Genomic DNA, 16,285 nt, shown 5'->3' with positions numbered 1-16,285 from the left:
TCCACTGACCTGGTTATAAAACTCATATTAAAACTCTGTATGCAGAACTTATATAAATTCAGGAATTAATATAAGAAATAACCTTTAATATTGCATTCAAAACCAAGAGCAAATAGTTATTTTTGTTCTCAGATATTTGTTGTCAACATTAGTCAAATAAAAATCTACAGTATATGACTGCAATACTTTAAATAATTGTTATTTTTTATAATGAATAATAGGTTCCTTAAATTATGGTAAATTTGAACATTTTTCTTTCGTAGCTAAAGCATTTCCATTTCAAGGTTCAGGCACGTAAGGTTTTTCACACGTAGCATGACATAGACTGTTACAATAAAAAAAAAATTGTTTGTCATGGATATCATTTAACACTATTATAAATTTTGAATAACCACAGATAAACTGAATTAAAAACTGGGTTTACACTGACTTGGGTCATGAAAAAGTGGGACCAAATAAACATGACTTTCAATTAACTAACGAATGTATGAGTGGGGCTGGCCCATCCATAAATATTTGGTCCCAGGGCTTGTGAATTCATGCAATGGCCCATGATGAACCTTGCAGCAAAATACCCATGATCTCAGTCAATAAACAAAGTCTCAAATTTGTCAAAGAATGGGGATTAACTGAGTAACTGATGGCCTTGATTGTAGATTAAGGTTACATCCCAGACGTCTATTTGATGTGTGTGCTTACAATGGGAAGACGTATTTTTCTGGGTTGTCTGCTCATCTGCAATAAGTCTATAAAATGTTTCCTCTCGGATGTCAATAAGACATTCAGCATATTTTTTTGATATGTTTATGATTTATAATGTTTGTAAATCTGATTTTTCTGAGATGTTAAGCAGATGTTAATTAGACTGTGATGCTTTCCAGATGAAACGCTCTTTAAAAGATATCCTGGAGATGTATGTATGTGGACTATCTGGGATCTAGTTTAGATATGCAAATTCATGGAGAACACCCTTTGCTTTGGCTGCTAAATGCTAATTCACTGACAGATATGTTCTATCTATCGGTACTTTGCTTCCATTAAAGGAATATTCCGGGTTCAATACAAGTTAAGCTCAACCGATAGCATTTGTGGCATAATGTTGATCACCACACAAATGAATTTCGACTCGTTCCTCTTTTTCTTTAAAAAAAGCAAAAATCGAGGTTACAGTGAGGCACTTACAATGGAAGTGAATGGGGCCAATTTTTGAACGTTAAAATTTTAGTGTGATAAAATCACTTTCAAACCTTTTCTGTGTAAAGGTATAGCCAATTTTACAACTTCCTTACCATGACGATGTAATGTCAACAAACCCTAAAGCCCTAAAATGACTGTAAAAATTACAATTTAAACAACTGTACAGCTCAAATAATAATGATCAAATCAAATAGATCAAATAAAAGTTTTAACATAAGAATTAATGCAAGTGCTTTTATAAAATTATAAGCTTCAAATTTCTGTTTAAACCCTCCAAAAATTGGCCACATTCACCTTCATTGTCCCCATTCACTTCCATTGTAAGTGCCTCACTGTAACCTCGATTTTTGCTTTTTTTTTTTTTTTTTTTTTTAAGAAAAAGAGGAACGAGTCAAAATACATTTTTGTGGTAATCAGCATTATGCCACAAATGCTGTCAGTTGAGCTTAACTTGTACTGAACCTGGAACATTCCTTTAATGTAAGAGCAAATAATCTACTGAAATAATTTTTCAGTCGGTGTGGCTGATCAAATCAAATCAAATCAAATCACTTTTATTGTCACACAGCCATATACACAAGTGCAATGGTGTGTGAAATTCTTGGGTGCAGTTCCGATCAACATAGCAGTCGTGACAGTGATGAGACATATACCAATTTACAATAACATCAAATTAACACAACACAATTTAAAGTCTAATATACACATAATTACACACAACACAATATACAAATAATAACATACACTGTACAGTATACAATACACACAATATAGCTACACATTATTCAATAAAAAAAGTATATACAGTATATATAGAATGTATAGTAGGTTGTATTATACTGTATTGACATTCAGGCTGTCGGTTGATAGTAAGTTGTTAAGAGAGAATATAATATAATAATAATATAATTTATGAGAGTCCGGTGTGAGATATAAGAGTAAGAGTATAAAGTGCAGTGCTGATGTATTTTGATCGTGGGAGATCAAGAGTTCAAAAGTCTGATTGCTTGGGGGAAGAAGCTATCATGGAGTCGGCTGGTGCGGGTCCTGATGCTGCGATACCGCCTACTTGATGGTAGAAGTGAGAGCAGCCCATGGCTCGGGTGGCTGGAGTCTCTGATGATCCTCCGAGCTTTTTTCACACACCACCTGGTATATATGTCCTGGAGGGAGGGAAGCTCACCTCCGATGATGTGTCTGGCAGTTCGCACCACCCTCTGCAGTGCTTTGCGGTTGTGGGCGGTGCTATTGCCGTACCAGGCGGAGATGAAGCCAGTCAGCATGCTCTCTACAGTGCAGGTGTAGAACCGTGTGAGGATGTGGCGGTTCATTCCAAACTTCCTCAGCCATCTCAGGAAGAAGAGGCGCTGATGAGCCTTCTTCACAAGGACTTCAGTGTGGATGGAACATGTGAGTTCCTCAGTGATGTGGACACTCAGGAACTTGAAGCTGCTGACTCTCTCCACTGGTGCTCCATTGATGGTGATGGGACTGTGTTCTCTGTCTTTTCTTCTGAAGTCCACCACAAGATCCTTTGTCTTACTGACGTTGAGGGAGAGGTTGTACTCCTGACACCAGTGTGTCAGAGTGTGCACCTCGTCTCTGTAGGCTGTTTCATCATTGTCAGTGATCAGACCTACCACCGTCGTGTCATCAGCAAACTTAATGATGGCATTGGAGCTATGTGTTGCCACACAGTCATGTGTGTACATGGGCTGATAACTCCAGTGTTGAGGGTCAGTGATGAGGAGATGTTGCTGCCTATTCTAACCACCTGGCATCTGCTTGACAGGAAGTCCAGGATCCAGCTGCACAGCGAGCTGTTTAAGCCCAGAGCCCAGAGTTTCTCATCTAGCTTGGAGGGCACTACATTTACATTTATGCATTTGGCAGACACTTTTATCCAAGGCGACTTACAGTGCCCTGATTACAGGGACAATCCCCCTGGTGCAACCTGGAGTTAAATGCCTTGCTCAAGGACACAATGGTGGTGGCTGTGGGGACTGAACCAACAACCTTCCGCTTACCAGTTCAGTGCTTTAGTCCACTACACCACCACCACTATGGTGTTGAATGCTGAGGTGTAGTCTACAAACAACATTCTCACATAAGTGTTCTTTTTTTCCAGGTGGGAGAGAGCAGTGTGTATTGTAGATACAATGGCATCATCAGTGGAGTGGTTGTTGCGGTAAGCAAACTGCAATGGGTCTAGTGATGGAGGCAGCACAGAGCAGATGTAATCTCAAATCACTCTGATCAGTGAAGTAGGCCTATTACAGTTACAAAAATATTAGTAAATGCTCATCATCCATTCTTGTTCCAGTTGTTGTAACAAGCTGGTGGTCTACAATTTGTAATAACTAAACCATTTAAAGTGGCCTATATATATATATATATATATATTATATATATATATATATATATATATATATATATATATTCAGTAATGTGCAAAAGTTTTAGGCACTTGTGAAAAATGTAGCATAGTGAGAATTTCTTTCAAAATAATAACATCAATAGTTGTCATTCATCATAAAAAAACTAAATCAATATTTGGTGTGACCACTTTTGCCTTTAAAACAGCACAAATTCTCTTAGGTACACATGGACACAAGTTTTTTTTGGTTGTTGGCAGATAGGATGTTCCAAGTTTGTTGCAGAATTTGCCACAGTTCTACTATATATTTAGGGTCTCTCAATTGCTTCTATCTCTTCATGTAATCCTGGACTGACTTGATATTCAGTTGGGGCTCTGTGGGGGCCACACCATCTGTTGCAGGGCTCCCTGTTCTTCTATTCTATTGTATTCTACTTGCAAGAGGAATGTTTGGGAGTCTAAAATGTATAATTCCTATTGACACACTGAAGCAGAATATATAAAAAAACAACTTAAGAAAAATGTTTTCGTGAAACATCTTATGTGCCTAATACTTTTGCACAGTTCTATATATATATATATATATATATATATATATATATATATATATATATATATATATATATATACAGTGGACACTGGTTTTACAAATGTACGCAATTAAAAAGCCACAATGAGTTTATTCTGGACAGAAAGTTCAGCCATATTTAGAATATTACGCTCTAAGTAAAAGCCATTCAGTTGTGCTGTGTTTCAGTTCTGATTCGATTCCGATGACGAACTTCAACTCGACTCTCTGACGCTCCATGCTGTCTCCATGGAAACCAGTTTAGTTGGTGCAGTGCGTTTGCGTGGTTTGAATATTCCTGCTTGCTAGCACATCCACACAGGGCTTTAAAATATAAAAGACGTACCATTGTGAAACGATCCGTTTACCATTTTAGGGGTAGATTTACAGGTGATTATTCGAATCGAGACGAGCATTATATAGGCAAAAGGCCCATGCGTTTTCGACAGCCCTTTTTTTTTCTTTCTTTTTTTCAAGTTTGTTGTCTTATTATTTCCGAGCTAGCGTCAGCCGTGGCATGTGAACAGTGAACAGGTATGTGTGGCTAGATTAAACTGCAAATTTAGGTCACATTGGTTGTTGATGTAAGAGTGATCTTACATTTAACGCCCATCTTGGAATATCTCGAAGGGGATCTCTGCTTAAACGGAAACAGCTATATCTGAATGGTTTTCCCCATCAGCGTGAAATAAGCAAGGAAATGATTTCATTCTAATCACCAGCATGCGCTGACCACAAGAAACTGCTGAAGTCGGAAAACGCGCATCAAATCCATCTTTTTCTCGCTAAGTTAACAACACTTCAATCGCTGGAGTCCCTTACAACGTGCCAGCGCACGCGCCTCTCCTGAAAGCGTGTTTAGAAACGGCGCAGACAACTGAATAACCCTACCACGCAAATTAATTTGTGAAAGATTAAGCTTTGCAACCAGGGCGACTCGTTTGTCGTGGGAGGACCATCCTCTCTTCATCAAAGAAATCCCATCAGACATTCAGTCAAAGAGCAGCAATAATGACAGGACTTTGACATTCGCGTCTGACACATTTCCGCTGAACAAACTCAGGACAGATGTTTGTCACCAAAATGACACCGAGTCAGGCCAGTTTATTTGGACAGATAGATGACCTGCAGGACCTTTCATTCATCGAGAGACCCATACGCAGGAGCCTTAAGGTATGTATTCCCATCTTTTTTCAGAAGTGTCTATCAAGCAATATTGTGACAATGACACATTTTATGGCTCACACAGGAAGGCATTTATGTGCCACGACAGATGATTATTTTTGTGGAAGGCTATAATAAATTAATACGACTTAACAGAAACAACGTGTATGCACTTTGACGTTTTATTTTGTGTCTCGTGCCCCGGCTGTTTTATTTAATATTATAACAGCTTATTTATTTATTTGTATTTATTTGAAGTAGTAATTCCTTTGGGAAGACGGGGGTTACCCACTTCAGTCTGCTGAGTGACGCAGTTTTTGTCAGCTGTCCGCATCACTGCTTCGCCTCCTCATTTTCGCGCCACACCACTGCGGAATAGAGGATTTCCACTTCAAAGCATAACGTTATTCGCATTACTAGCTCAAATTCCTTCCCTTACAGCAGTTGCCTTCACATGCATTTGTGTGAACGTCGCGAAGTGCGCCTCAGCCCCCTGCAATGGTGTACTCTTGCCAACAGTAAAGTTAAGCAAGGATACTCTCATCTTTTCTCAGAGTCTTATCACGTATGCATCGCCTACAGAGGGAGAGGGTGTTTTCTGTCCCGCATCTTTTTTTAATAGGGAGGTTCCGAAGAAACAAATCGTGGCTCTTAGAGCCCAGAAGAAATAGACTAGGCTCCTACACATGGCTCCTGTCCCCCACGCTATCTCATCCCACGCAGTCCCTCTTCCTGCCTCCCTGCAGCCTCCTCACATATTTGGCAAAAGGTCCACTTCATATTTGCAACCATATTTGCAAAAATGTATTTTTGTTTCTTTGGAGATGCTTAACATTTTATGCAAATACCTTTTGTTTCCTTCTTTATTAACCCTTAAATTCTTGGGTGTTTTTCCAAACATTATTACATACCTCGGGTCTCTAGCGAACCGGCGCATATAGCCTATCTATCACAAATGGATCTACAAAATGCCCAGATAATGTCAAAATTTCCAAACATTTTCAAGACTATTACAAAATAATAGAATAGAATATATTCTGATATATTTTGTTGTTTGATTTTCCATATATCAAAGCAATGATGCAACAAATATAGAACAAGATTCATTACCTCCACACTTAAATCTCATGAGACACAACTGGCAGTAAAACACATATTGAGCTACTGTACACATAGCACTTAAGCAGCACATAAGCTACACATGTTTTTTCTCAGGCACGTTTTAGTCTAAATATACGCACAACTTACACAAGTGCCAGATCATACTGCTCATGCGTTACACTTGCTATAGTTTACTTCCACGTTGCTTCTTTGTCAAATAGCAATGTCAAATGAAAATCAAGTCAATCACCGAAACATAAGCACCACCTTGAGTAAGAAATAGCATGCATAATATGTATGTGTACACACATATGGAATAGGCTACTGATAATTCACCACAGAAAATCAGTGTAATATGTAGTCATTTGTCTTGTAATAAACAATGAAATATATATCATGTGATAGTAAACTTATATAGATATGAAATAATAATAAAATATGATTTATGGAAGCACAAAAAAAACTATTACTACTAGACCTACTAGACTAAAACTACTAGACACTATTACATATCTTGGGTTTTTAATAACCAATACACTTTTGCTAATAAAGCAGTTATAAAAAATATATATATTTTTTGCAATTTTGCCATTTTACACTAATTTTTTGTTACACTATTCAGAAGAGAAATGTTGATGAATACTTAGTTATGGGCATAACTCAAAAAAAGAGATGAGGGACTGTACAGTCAATATAAAGACCCGAGGTATGCATTAAAGGGTTAAAGGGATGGTTCACACAAAAATGAAAATTCTGTCATCATTTACTCACCCATATGTTGTTCCAAAAAAATATGACTTTCTTTCTTCCGTGAGACACAAAAGGAGATGTTCGAACTTTAATTTTTGGATGTGCTTACACCTTAAACATGATGCTTTTTAATGCGTGGATAGACAGGCCAGTTTGTATCGTCCACCGAAATCACCTTGTTTCCACCATTTGCAGACTGCAGAAGAGATTGACAAGCTCACAGTGGATGAAGATCTGAATGACATAGAGCGAGCAGTCTACCTTCTCAGGTAACAAAATACCTATTTATAGTAAAAACAGGATTAGTAGTTGTCATAGTTATATGAATTAGTGTGTACCAAAGGGACCATAGCAAATATTAATTCTGTTCCTTTTTTAGGACTAGGTTTGGGCCTAGGTCTTAGGCCTCTGGCAAAAGTTATGCCAGATGTTGCATACTCCAGCCATGTTTTGCATCATTAAGTCACTGGATCCCAGGTTGTCTAAATCAGTTTTGTTCACCCTTTCTATTTGACACTCGGAAACTGTTTAGATGTGCCAGCATTGCTAGTTGCTACTGTTCAGCCAAATGTGTATCCGGGGTAAGCTGACCACAGAACAACATCTCAACGCCTGCTGACTGGCATTGAATATCCAGCTCAGTGGGTCAGGGCAGGCTGTGTCATCGCTGCTGTACTAGCCTTATGAATAATGTACAGTTGAAGTCAGAAGTGTACATACACTTAGGTTGAAGTCATTAAAACTCATTTTTAACCACTCAAATTTCATATTAGCAAACTATAGTTTTGGCAAGTCATTTAGGACAACTACTTTGTGCATGACACAAGTAATTTTTCCAACAATTGTTTACAGACAGATTGTTTCACTTTTAATTGACAATATCACAATTCCAGTGGGTCAGAAGTTTACATACACTAAGTTAACTGTGCCTTTAAGTAGCTTGTAAATTCCAGAAAATGATGTCAAGCCTTTAGACAATTAACCAATTAGCTTCTGATAGGCTAATTGGAGTCAATTGGAGATGTACCTGTGGAAGTATTTTAAGGCCTACCTTCAAACTCAGTGCCTCTTTGCTTGACATCATGGGAAAATAAAAAGAAATCAGCCAAGACCTCAGAAAAAAAAATGTGGACCTCCACAAGTCTGGTTCATCCTTGGGAGCAATTTCCAAATGCCTGAAGGTACCACGTTCATCTGTACAAACAATAGTATGCAAGTATAAACACCACGGGACCACGTAGCCATCATCACTCAGGAAAGAGACACATTCTGTCTCCTAGAGATGAACGTAGTTTGGTGTGAAAAGTGCAAATCAATCCCAGAACAACAGCAAAGGACCTTGGGAAGATGCTGGAGGAAACAGGTAGACAAGTATCTATATCCACAGTAAAACGAGTCGTATATCAACATAACTTGAAAGGCTGCTCAGCAAGGAAAAAGCCACTGCTCCAAAACTGCCATAAAAAAGCCAGACTACAGTTTGCAAAGTGCACATGGGGACAAAGATCTTACTTTTTGGAGAAATGGTCCTCTGGTCTGATAAAACAAAAATTTAACTGTTTGGCCATAATGACCATCGTTATGTTTGTAGGAAAAAGGGTGAGGCTTGCAAGCCGAAGAACACCATCCCAACCGTGAAGCATGGGGGAGGCAGCATCATGTTGTGGGGGTGCTTTGATGCAGGAGGACCTGGTGCACTTGACAAAATAGATGGCATTATGAGGAAGGAAAATTACGTGGATATATTGAAGCAACATCTCAAGACGTCAGCCAGGAAGTTAAAGCTTGGTCGCAAATGGGTCTTCCAGATGGACAGTGACCCCAAGCATACCTCCAAAGTTGTGGAAAATGGCTTAAGGACAACAAAGTCAAGGTATTGCAGTGGCCATCACAAAGCCCTGACCTCAATCCAATAGAAAATTTGTGGGCAGAACTGAAAAAGCGTGTGCAAGCAAGGAGACCTACAAACCTGACTCAGCTACACCAGTTCTGTCTGGAGCAATGGGCCAAAATTCCAGCAACTTATTGTGGGAAGCTCGTGGGAGGCTACCCAAAACCCAAGTTAAACAATTTAAAGGCAATGCTACCAAATACTAACAAAATGTATGTAAGCTTCTGACCCACTGGGAATGTGATGAAAGAAAAAAGCTGAAATAAATAATTCTCTCTACAATTATTATTACATTTCATGTTCTTAAAATAAAGTATTGATCCTAACTGACCTAAGACAGGGAATGTTTTATAAGATTAAATGACAGCAATTGTGAAAAACTTAGTTTAAATGTATTTGGCTAAGTTGTATGTAAACTTCTGACTTCAACTGTATCTCTTGAATGATCTCTCATTGATATCTAGGCAGATCTAACTGCATGCTCATCTCAAAGGACTTTAGGGAGTCACCATTCTTAAGTTTCCATGTTACCGTCACTCAGATGCATGTTTAGCAGTGATATACTGTTATCTGATCATTAAATTTGAATGGATCTGGTTCTGATTACTGGGGAGACAGAGTTAAATTTTTATCAGATTTCCCCAGAATCGGCATATGTAGAGTTTGTCTAATCTAGCAGTTTAATGAATAGTTGTAGTTAGCATATGCACATCAGTATATAGTTTGTCAAATTTTGCATTATGAAAAAGATTTGCCAAAATTCCAAACTGTTTCAAAAACACAGACAGATGTTACATTATAGAAGACTGTTGAAATGACTGTATTTATTTTTAGGTCACCTGTTTGTGTTACTGTTATACAGTATATAAATTACTCACTCTGATTGTTGCCTTTATTAATATTTTAATAGAACATAAACCAGTACAAAATGCTTAACCTAAATGGCCTGCTATTTAACTTACTGTAACTGCTAGGTCAACTACCTTTATTCATTTCTCGTTCCTTGTCCATGATGTGTAGACACAGTTTTCTTCATACTAGAACAACAGAGCAACACTTGAATTGTTAGATGGTTACATACTTAATACCTCCATGGTATGCAGAGATGACAATACATAATGGACCAGATATAAAACTCCTTCATTTAACGGTATTTTGACAACTCCAACACTTCCCTCTTTTGGAAGATCTCATTTTGAAAATTTGTGTCTCTCTTTAACCTATAAAACTCTAAAATGCTACTTGCCTGTGCTAATTAAGTGGCAGAGTCACTCCACACCGCGACTCCCTCGGGTAGCAAACTAGTTCTGAGAACAATTAAATTCCCCCATTCACTGTCATTTGGCATATAAAAGCAGGCTGCCAAAGCATCCGTAAGGTGACTGAAAAGGTAGTGCATGTTAAGAAATGGATGAATGGTTAAAATAGGAGGGTGTTCCTGATGTGCAGACTCTGCATAGATTATGTGATGCCATATCAGTGGGACTGGCATTTTTAGCATATAGGTCACTTTTTAAGATGTTCATTTTGTTTTTTATTAATCAATTACACATTTTAAATAACAACTACAGCATTGGTTCCTCTAGGTGTGTAGCAATGGATGTAACTGCCCGCTCTCTCCTTTCCATTCACTCTAACACCTTATCTATACTGGACGCGAGCTGCGCACTGCGTCGCATCAAAAGCAATAGAACCCATTATAATCAATGATGCTGTCTACACTGGAAGTGTCCATTGCAGTGCATCGCTCCCAACAGTAAACAGGTGTTCTGTTACATTTTGCGCTGCACGTGCTGGCGCTACTACATCCAACAACACAGACTGTTTAGAACGTTTGTGTCGATGTATCTAGTGTAAGCAGCCTCAAGCCATCGCATCAGCAGACGCACCCGGTGTAGACAGGGTGTGACTGTGCACAAGAGCGCAGACAACAAAGGCGATGATGCAAAAGGAGGCATTGATCTCTTGCTGTGAATGCATTTATTGCATTAATGAAGGCCCCCTAGTTACATAGGGATGTCGTGGAAGTAGAAAACGAGTGATCAGGACTCCAACGCGGAGTGGAATGTGCTTATTACATGGTTACTTACCAAAGAAATGCACAATCGCTCATAAAATATTGATGTGTGTTTAAATGATTTTATTTTATTCTTGGAAAAAACAGTTCCACAAGAGTTGGTGGGGGGTGTATGCGGTTCAAAAATCTTAGCCAATCATAACACAGTGGGCATGTATATTGAAGTCTTAAAGGGGATTGCACAGGGAACTGAGCATTTCATGTAGAGCGCAGAGACAGGGTGGAAAAAGGTCATTTAAAGCTATATTATGAACCTCAAGTTTGGAATCCACGTCTTGTTTCCCCTCTTAATATTTCCTTTAATATTACTTAAAATAATAGATAAAAATGAATATAAAGATTGATTTCATTGCAGTTATTTGGTCACGGTGAATGTCAGGAAGTGCAGAGAAGGGTTTGATCCGGAGGCGGTTTCTCTCGATTGCACTCGTTCCCGCAGCTCGGCATCGCTTGTGTGTAGATTGCATCACTGTATTACTAATATAGTATTAATCTTGTTTTTTGACAGAAACCATAGTTTTAATGCAGTTAACCATAGTGTTGGTACAGTATTATGGTGGTAATATAGAAACCATGGTTAATTTTGTGGTTACTGTAAATTTACAAAAAATACCATGGTGAATCCATGGTTACTGTAGTAAAACCAAGGTTATTTTTTCTAAGGTAAGGTTAAGGTTAGGTTTAGGGGTAGGGGTTAATATAGTTTGTCTGTGGGCCTCTTAATAAACACAATAAAAACACTGCAGTGATGCCCATACTGAATGCTAGTATTTAAATATGGGTGCAATTAGTATCTGACACTATTTGCACCAAGGTGCAATTAGTATCTACCATTTTTTGCACCAGGGTTGGGGTGCAAATACTATCTGCCACTATTTGCACTGGGGTGTAAATAGCATATTCCATTATTTGCAACAGGGAGCAAATAGCATCTGCCTTATTTTAAACATTGGTCCACTGTGTTGTTGAAGCTGAGATGCAATGTATGTGGCCACTAGTGCCACTGAATGGAATTGCAAAAATAAAGGTCTGTTTGACTTCATGCAACACTGCACAGACTGACCGGTGCCGGACTTGAAGCAGTGCATTTCGGATAGACATTTTGTCCGACTTTAGAAGGCGCCACCGTCACTTCACTATGTCATATGCCATAAAAATCGCGAGAGCGATTCAAGAGCAGTCACCTGCACAATCTTTGATGATCAGCTTATTCGTAATTAGCCAGACTCACCGATGACAATGGTGACATATGTTTCATGGGCTGAGTTCGCAATGGCATACTACATACACTACTCCTCTATGACAGAAATAGTAGAGTAGTATGGCAGTAGTATGCCATAAATTTCATGGCAAAAAATGGCAGACAAATTCTGTTCAGCTAAACTCTCACAAATCGGTGTTCTTATAACAGTACATTGTGTTTATATCATGTTATATTATGGTTATCATAATAATGCCCCAACTATTGGCCAAGTCAGTTTTGTTGCTTAGGCTAGATGGGTCGCTCCATACAAGCAGGAATTTAGCACCACAGAGACAGTATTTACAGACTTCGAGAAAATTAACCTACAAATGTCTTATGTTTGTCTTTGCATATTAAGATGGGAAAAGTTACACATCTCTGCTTAAAGCCATAAGAAGTGTCCATTATAACTGAATAAAACTCTGCTTCTTTCATTTCAAATATAAACAAACTATTTAATGCTGCACAGAGGTGGCATTAAATGCATGTACACAGCAATTACAATGGCATAAATAATTTTTACAAGATGAATGTTTTAAATATAAAATTATGATGATGGAAATGTGAAATAAATTCATTACTTTTAAATATGAAACTATAAATTATTAAATACACTATACCATGACAACAACTAAGTTTAAGGCTACTCTGATGCTTCATTTTATTTTCAAAGAATCATGGTTGCATAATAATCGTCTCTGATACTAGGGGTTGAGGTGGGTCAGAGCAGGCAGAATTTATGGCTTTTATGTGGCATTGCATCTTTACACAGAATTTAGAGCAGCCTTAACTCTGCTGTGTAAAGACGCCTTTTGAGATCTTTTGGCATGATGGATGTGCTACTCTTAGCTACATTCCAAGTCTCCAGTGTTGATCTTGCAGCAACAGGCTGACTGACTCTGATTGAAAATTTGGTATAGTTTTGTTAACTGTTCCTTTGGTTTGAGGTTTGCCATTTTTGTGCAGTGTACAGGCATATTATCTTTAGTTTTTATTTGAAAACCAATTAAAGGCTTATCCCTCACACTAATGGAATTTTGCCCTTCCCTTTAGACTAAAGACTAAATATTGTTTTAAGTAATTGTGCTTAATTCACAAATATGCTACACTACACTAAAACAAAGAATTTATAAGATTATAAAGCGCTTGAGTTCTGGATTTGCACTAGCAGGTAATCTATAGGTAAGCACTCACTGCCTCTAATGAAGGAATTATCCTTGGCAAAGCAGTGGAGTGTTTAAGTGCTGCTGATCAGTTTATATTCCATTCTAATGTGCTGATGTCAGGAGCAGTATTGAATGCGTCACTGCTCCTGCTCTTGAGAGTAATGCTGCTGCTGCTGCAGGGTTTTAGGAGATGCTTTATTGTTGTTTGTGTCAGGACTTGTTTGTTTGAATGAGCCTTTTTGGTATTGTGCATTCAGCTAACTATTCACATTAGGAGCTTGTAATGGTGGTCTTGAGGAAGAATTTAGTTCAGCTGTTGAACTGAGATAAATAAATAGACCGAACCAAATCTCATATTAATTGATAGACACAACTTCTTAGAGAGCATTTTGCGTGATTATAGCTTGCTGTGCTTAAAAGTGAATAAAAGTCAGCACAGTAAATCCCTCTGCAACATGTCTGAATTCACAAATAGCATGACTGTATAGACATTCATTTCTCTATCTGCTGGCATGATTACTGAATGCATTTGTGCTGAAATTGATTAATCAATGATCAATAAGCTTTAGCAATCAAATTGTCAATGAAGAATCGATCATCGATTATTCATTAACAACCCTTGATGAAAACAATATTGGCAGACCCCTTACAGTACTGCCACAGACCCCTTGTTGACGACCCTTGCTTTATAACTGTTACTAAGTGTTTAACACTGGTAGCCTACTTTAGGTTTACAGTAGGATAGGGCTTGAATACTCACAGCTCTCTACCATGCCATCAGACTCATAGTGTCATTATGGGTTATTGACACTATGAGCCCTTTTTGTTCTTACACAATGATAAGTGGAAACATAAGACTTTAAACCATTGATTTTTCTTCAAGAACATCATGGATTGAAGCATGTGCACAATTTAAAAACATGTCACCTTGGACAGTTTACAAACAGCCTGTTACAGCCTGTGCTCTTTTATTCCTTCCCAGCATCAGTGGCCCTGTTGTGGATAGAAAGATTAGAGAGGCTGCCAAAAGAAAACTAATTGCAAAGTGGGCTTTGTTTAGGTATCATTACAGTCCTGCTGGCTCAACAATCAACTGCCGACTCACATCCTCTGGAGGGAGAGAAATCAAACAGTGCGTCACTTTTTTTGCCACTGTAAGTTGCCTTTCCCTCTCTCCCAACTTTGTGTTTGAACTCAAGACACTCTTTACTGAGCACAGCAGAGCACAGATGGGCTTGCCACGAAATGTTGTAGAGTTCTTCTTTATTCCTCAGTATTTCTTTTTCTTTTCATAGTTTCCAGTTAAAACTGAAAGCAAAGTATTGTCAAAATTGACTTTTCTAAACATAATTTGTCTTGTAGTGTTACTTCTCATAGGCAAAGAAACTCACAAATGCAATCCCATTAATAACTTGCTTGTTTCTCTTAGACAGCAATGAGATTAAATGGAGAGAATTCTCAAGCAATTGGAGGCTTCTCAGCGTTTTTTCTGAGAAGTAGACCCAAGTTATATAACATCGAAATAGCCGCTTTTCCACCATCAAGACTTGTAGCATCGTAGCATCTCCACTTGAACACTGTTTGGTACGGTACGATTCCAAACTGTTCTCTCAGCATGGTTAGCCAAACATACTCATAACAGAAAATTGTGGGTGGAATGCTTTAGTGACAATTGGTCACTTGCCCAGTCAGTTCATTCTGATCTTGTTTTCGCAGCACGACAATGGGGAAAAAACGGGACCGTTTAAACGAGTCCAGATTGCTACAGAACGCACGATTCAGCAACTGTAATCGCTCAGCTCAATGGTGGAAAAGCACCTACATGTACAGTATAGTCACAAACTGTGCTCACATTGGCCAAATACCAGAGTCTGTGGTCAAACGCAAAAATATTTCAATATTAACTCAAACATTCCTTAACAAATTCTTCCACAACCAAATTTCTGGGCAATGCTGGCCACATTCATACAGACTTTTACTTTGTACATTTACTGTATGTCAGCAATTGTCTCATTTGTTTCTCTTTCCTTAATGAATTGTAGGAGAAACATCTGAGACAGACTGAACTCTCTTGAGCAATGAAAAAGCAACCTATGAGCAATAAAATGTTCCTTTGGACTGAACCCATTGTTTAGCCTTCACTCACCAGGGAAATCTAATTACAAATGCATGTGTAGCTCTTTTTACTTTCTGATCACTTCCAGCTAGGACCTGGCCCGAGCAAACAGAGACTCAAGGCTTGCAGCAGTGGGATTGTGTTACCAAACCCTTCAGCACCTGGTCTTTAGCTAATTATGTCTTTCTCCTCTCTAGTTGCCAGCTGCTCTGCTCTCTGCATGGCACTGCTGTCATAATACATAAACATGGTCATTGCCAAGGTTCTGCACATTATTGACCATATTCAAGAAGTGCACAAAGCATGACCACATTACTCTCTTCATAGACAAAGTTGGTAGCAGGTGAGGCTGCTTCTTGGTTATTAAATAACCCTTTGCCAACAAAGGACACAGGAGGACAACCTAACCCTTAACAAGTAATGAATACCTGTTTATAGTTCATTATTTAGAACAACAGCACATGAGAGGCTGATAGACATGAGACTGTTCTAGGGAGAATAGGAAGTCTGTGAGGTTCACCTGCACTAATCTTCAAGAGGTTCAAATGCCTGAATTGAAAAAACAATTACAGCATAATGAAAAAAAAAAAAAATCCTTTAGACAGCATTGGTTGTATAAATATTTAGTAATAAAT

General features: G+C 38.3%; 1 protein-coding gene across 3 annotated transcripts in view; it reads left to right on the top strand.

Annotated features, from left to right (window-relative positions):
- Positions 1 to 4,483: 4,483 nt before the first annotated feature.
- Positions 4,484 to 16,285, top strand: part of LOC127416089 (serine/threonine-protein phosphatase 4 regulatory subunit 4-like) — a 69,468-nt gene continuing 57,666 nt past the window's right edge. For 2 of the 3 annotated variants that reach the window (XM_051655219.1, XM_051655218.1), the window contains exons 1-2: positions 4,484 to 5,315; positions 7,353 to 7,426. In XM_051655219.1, the coding sequence (XP_051511179.1) occupies positions 5,211 to 5,315; positions 7,353 to 7,426 (179 nt within the window). In that variant the 5' untranslated portion in view covers positions 4,484 to 5,210. The remainder of the gene's footprint in view (positions 5,316 to 7,352; positions 7,427 to 16,285) is intronic. The other variant, XM_051655220.1, reaches the window with a different exon arrangement.

This window comes from Myxocyprinus asiaticus, chromosome 25 (assembly GCF_019703515.2).
Source record: "Myxocyprinus asiaticus isolate MX2 ecotype Aquarium Trade chromosome 25, UBuf_Myxa_2, whole genome shotgun sequence".
Classification (NCBI taxonomy): Eukaryota; Metazoa; Chordata; class Actinopteri; order Cypriniformes; family Catostomidae; genus Myxocyprinus; species Myxocyprinus asiaticus.
The sequence above is the reverse complement of the archived record's forward strand: the minus strand, read 5'-3'. Positions and strand labels throughout refer to the sequence as shown.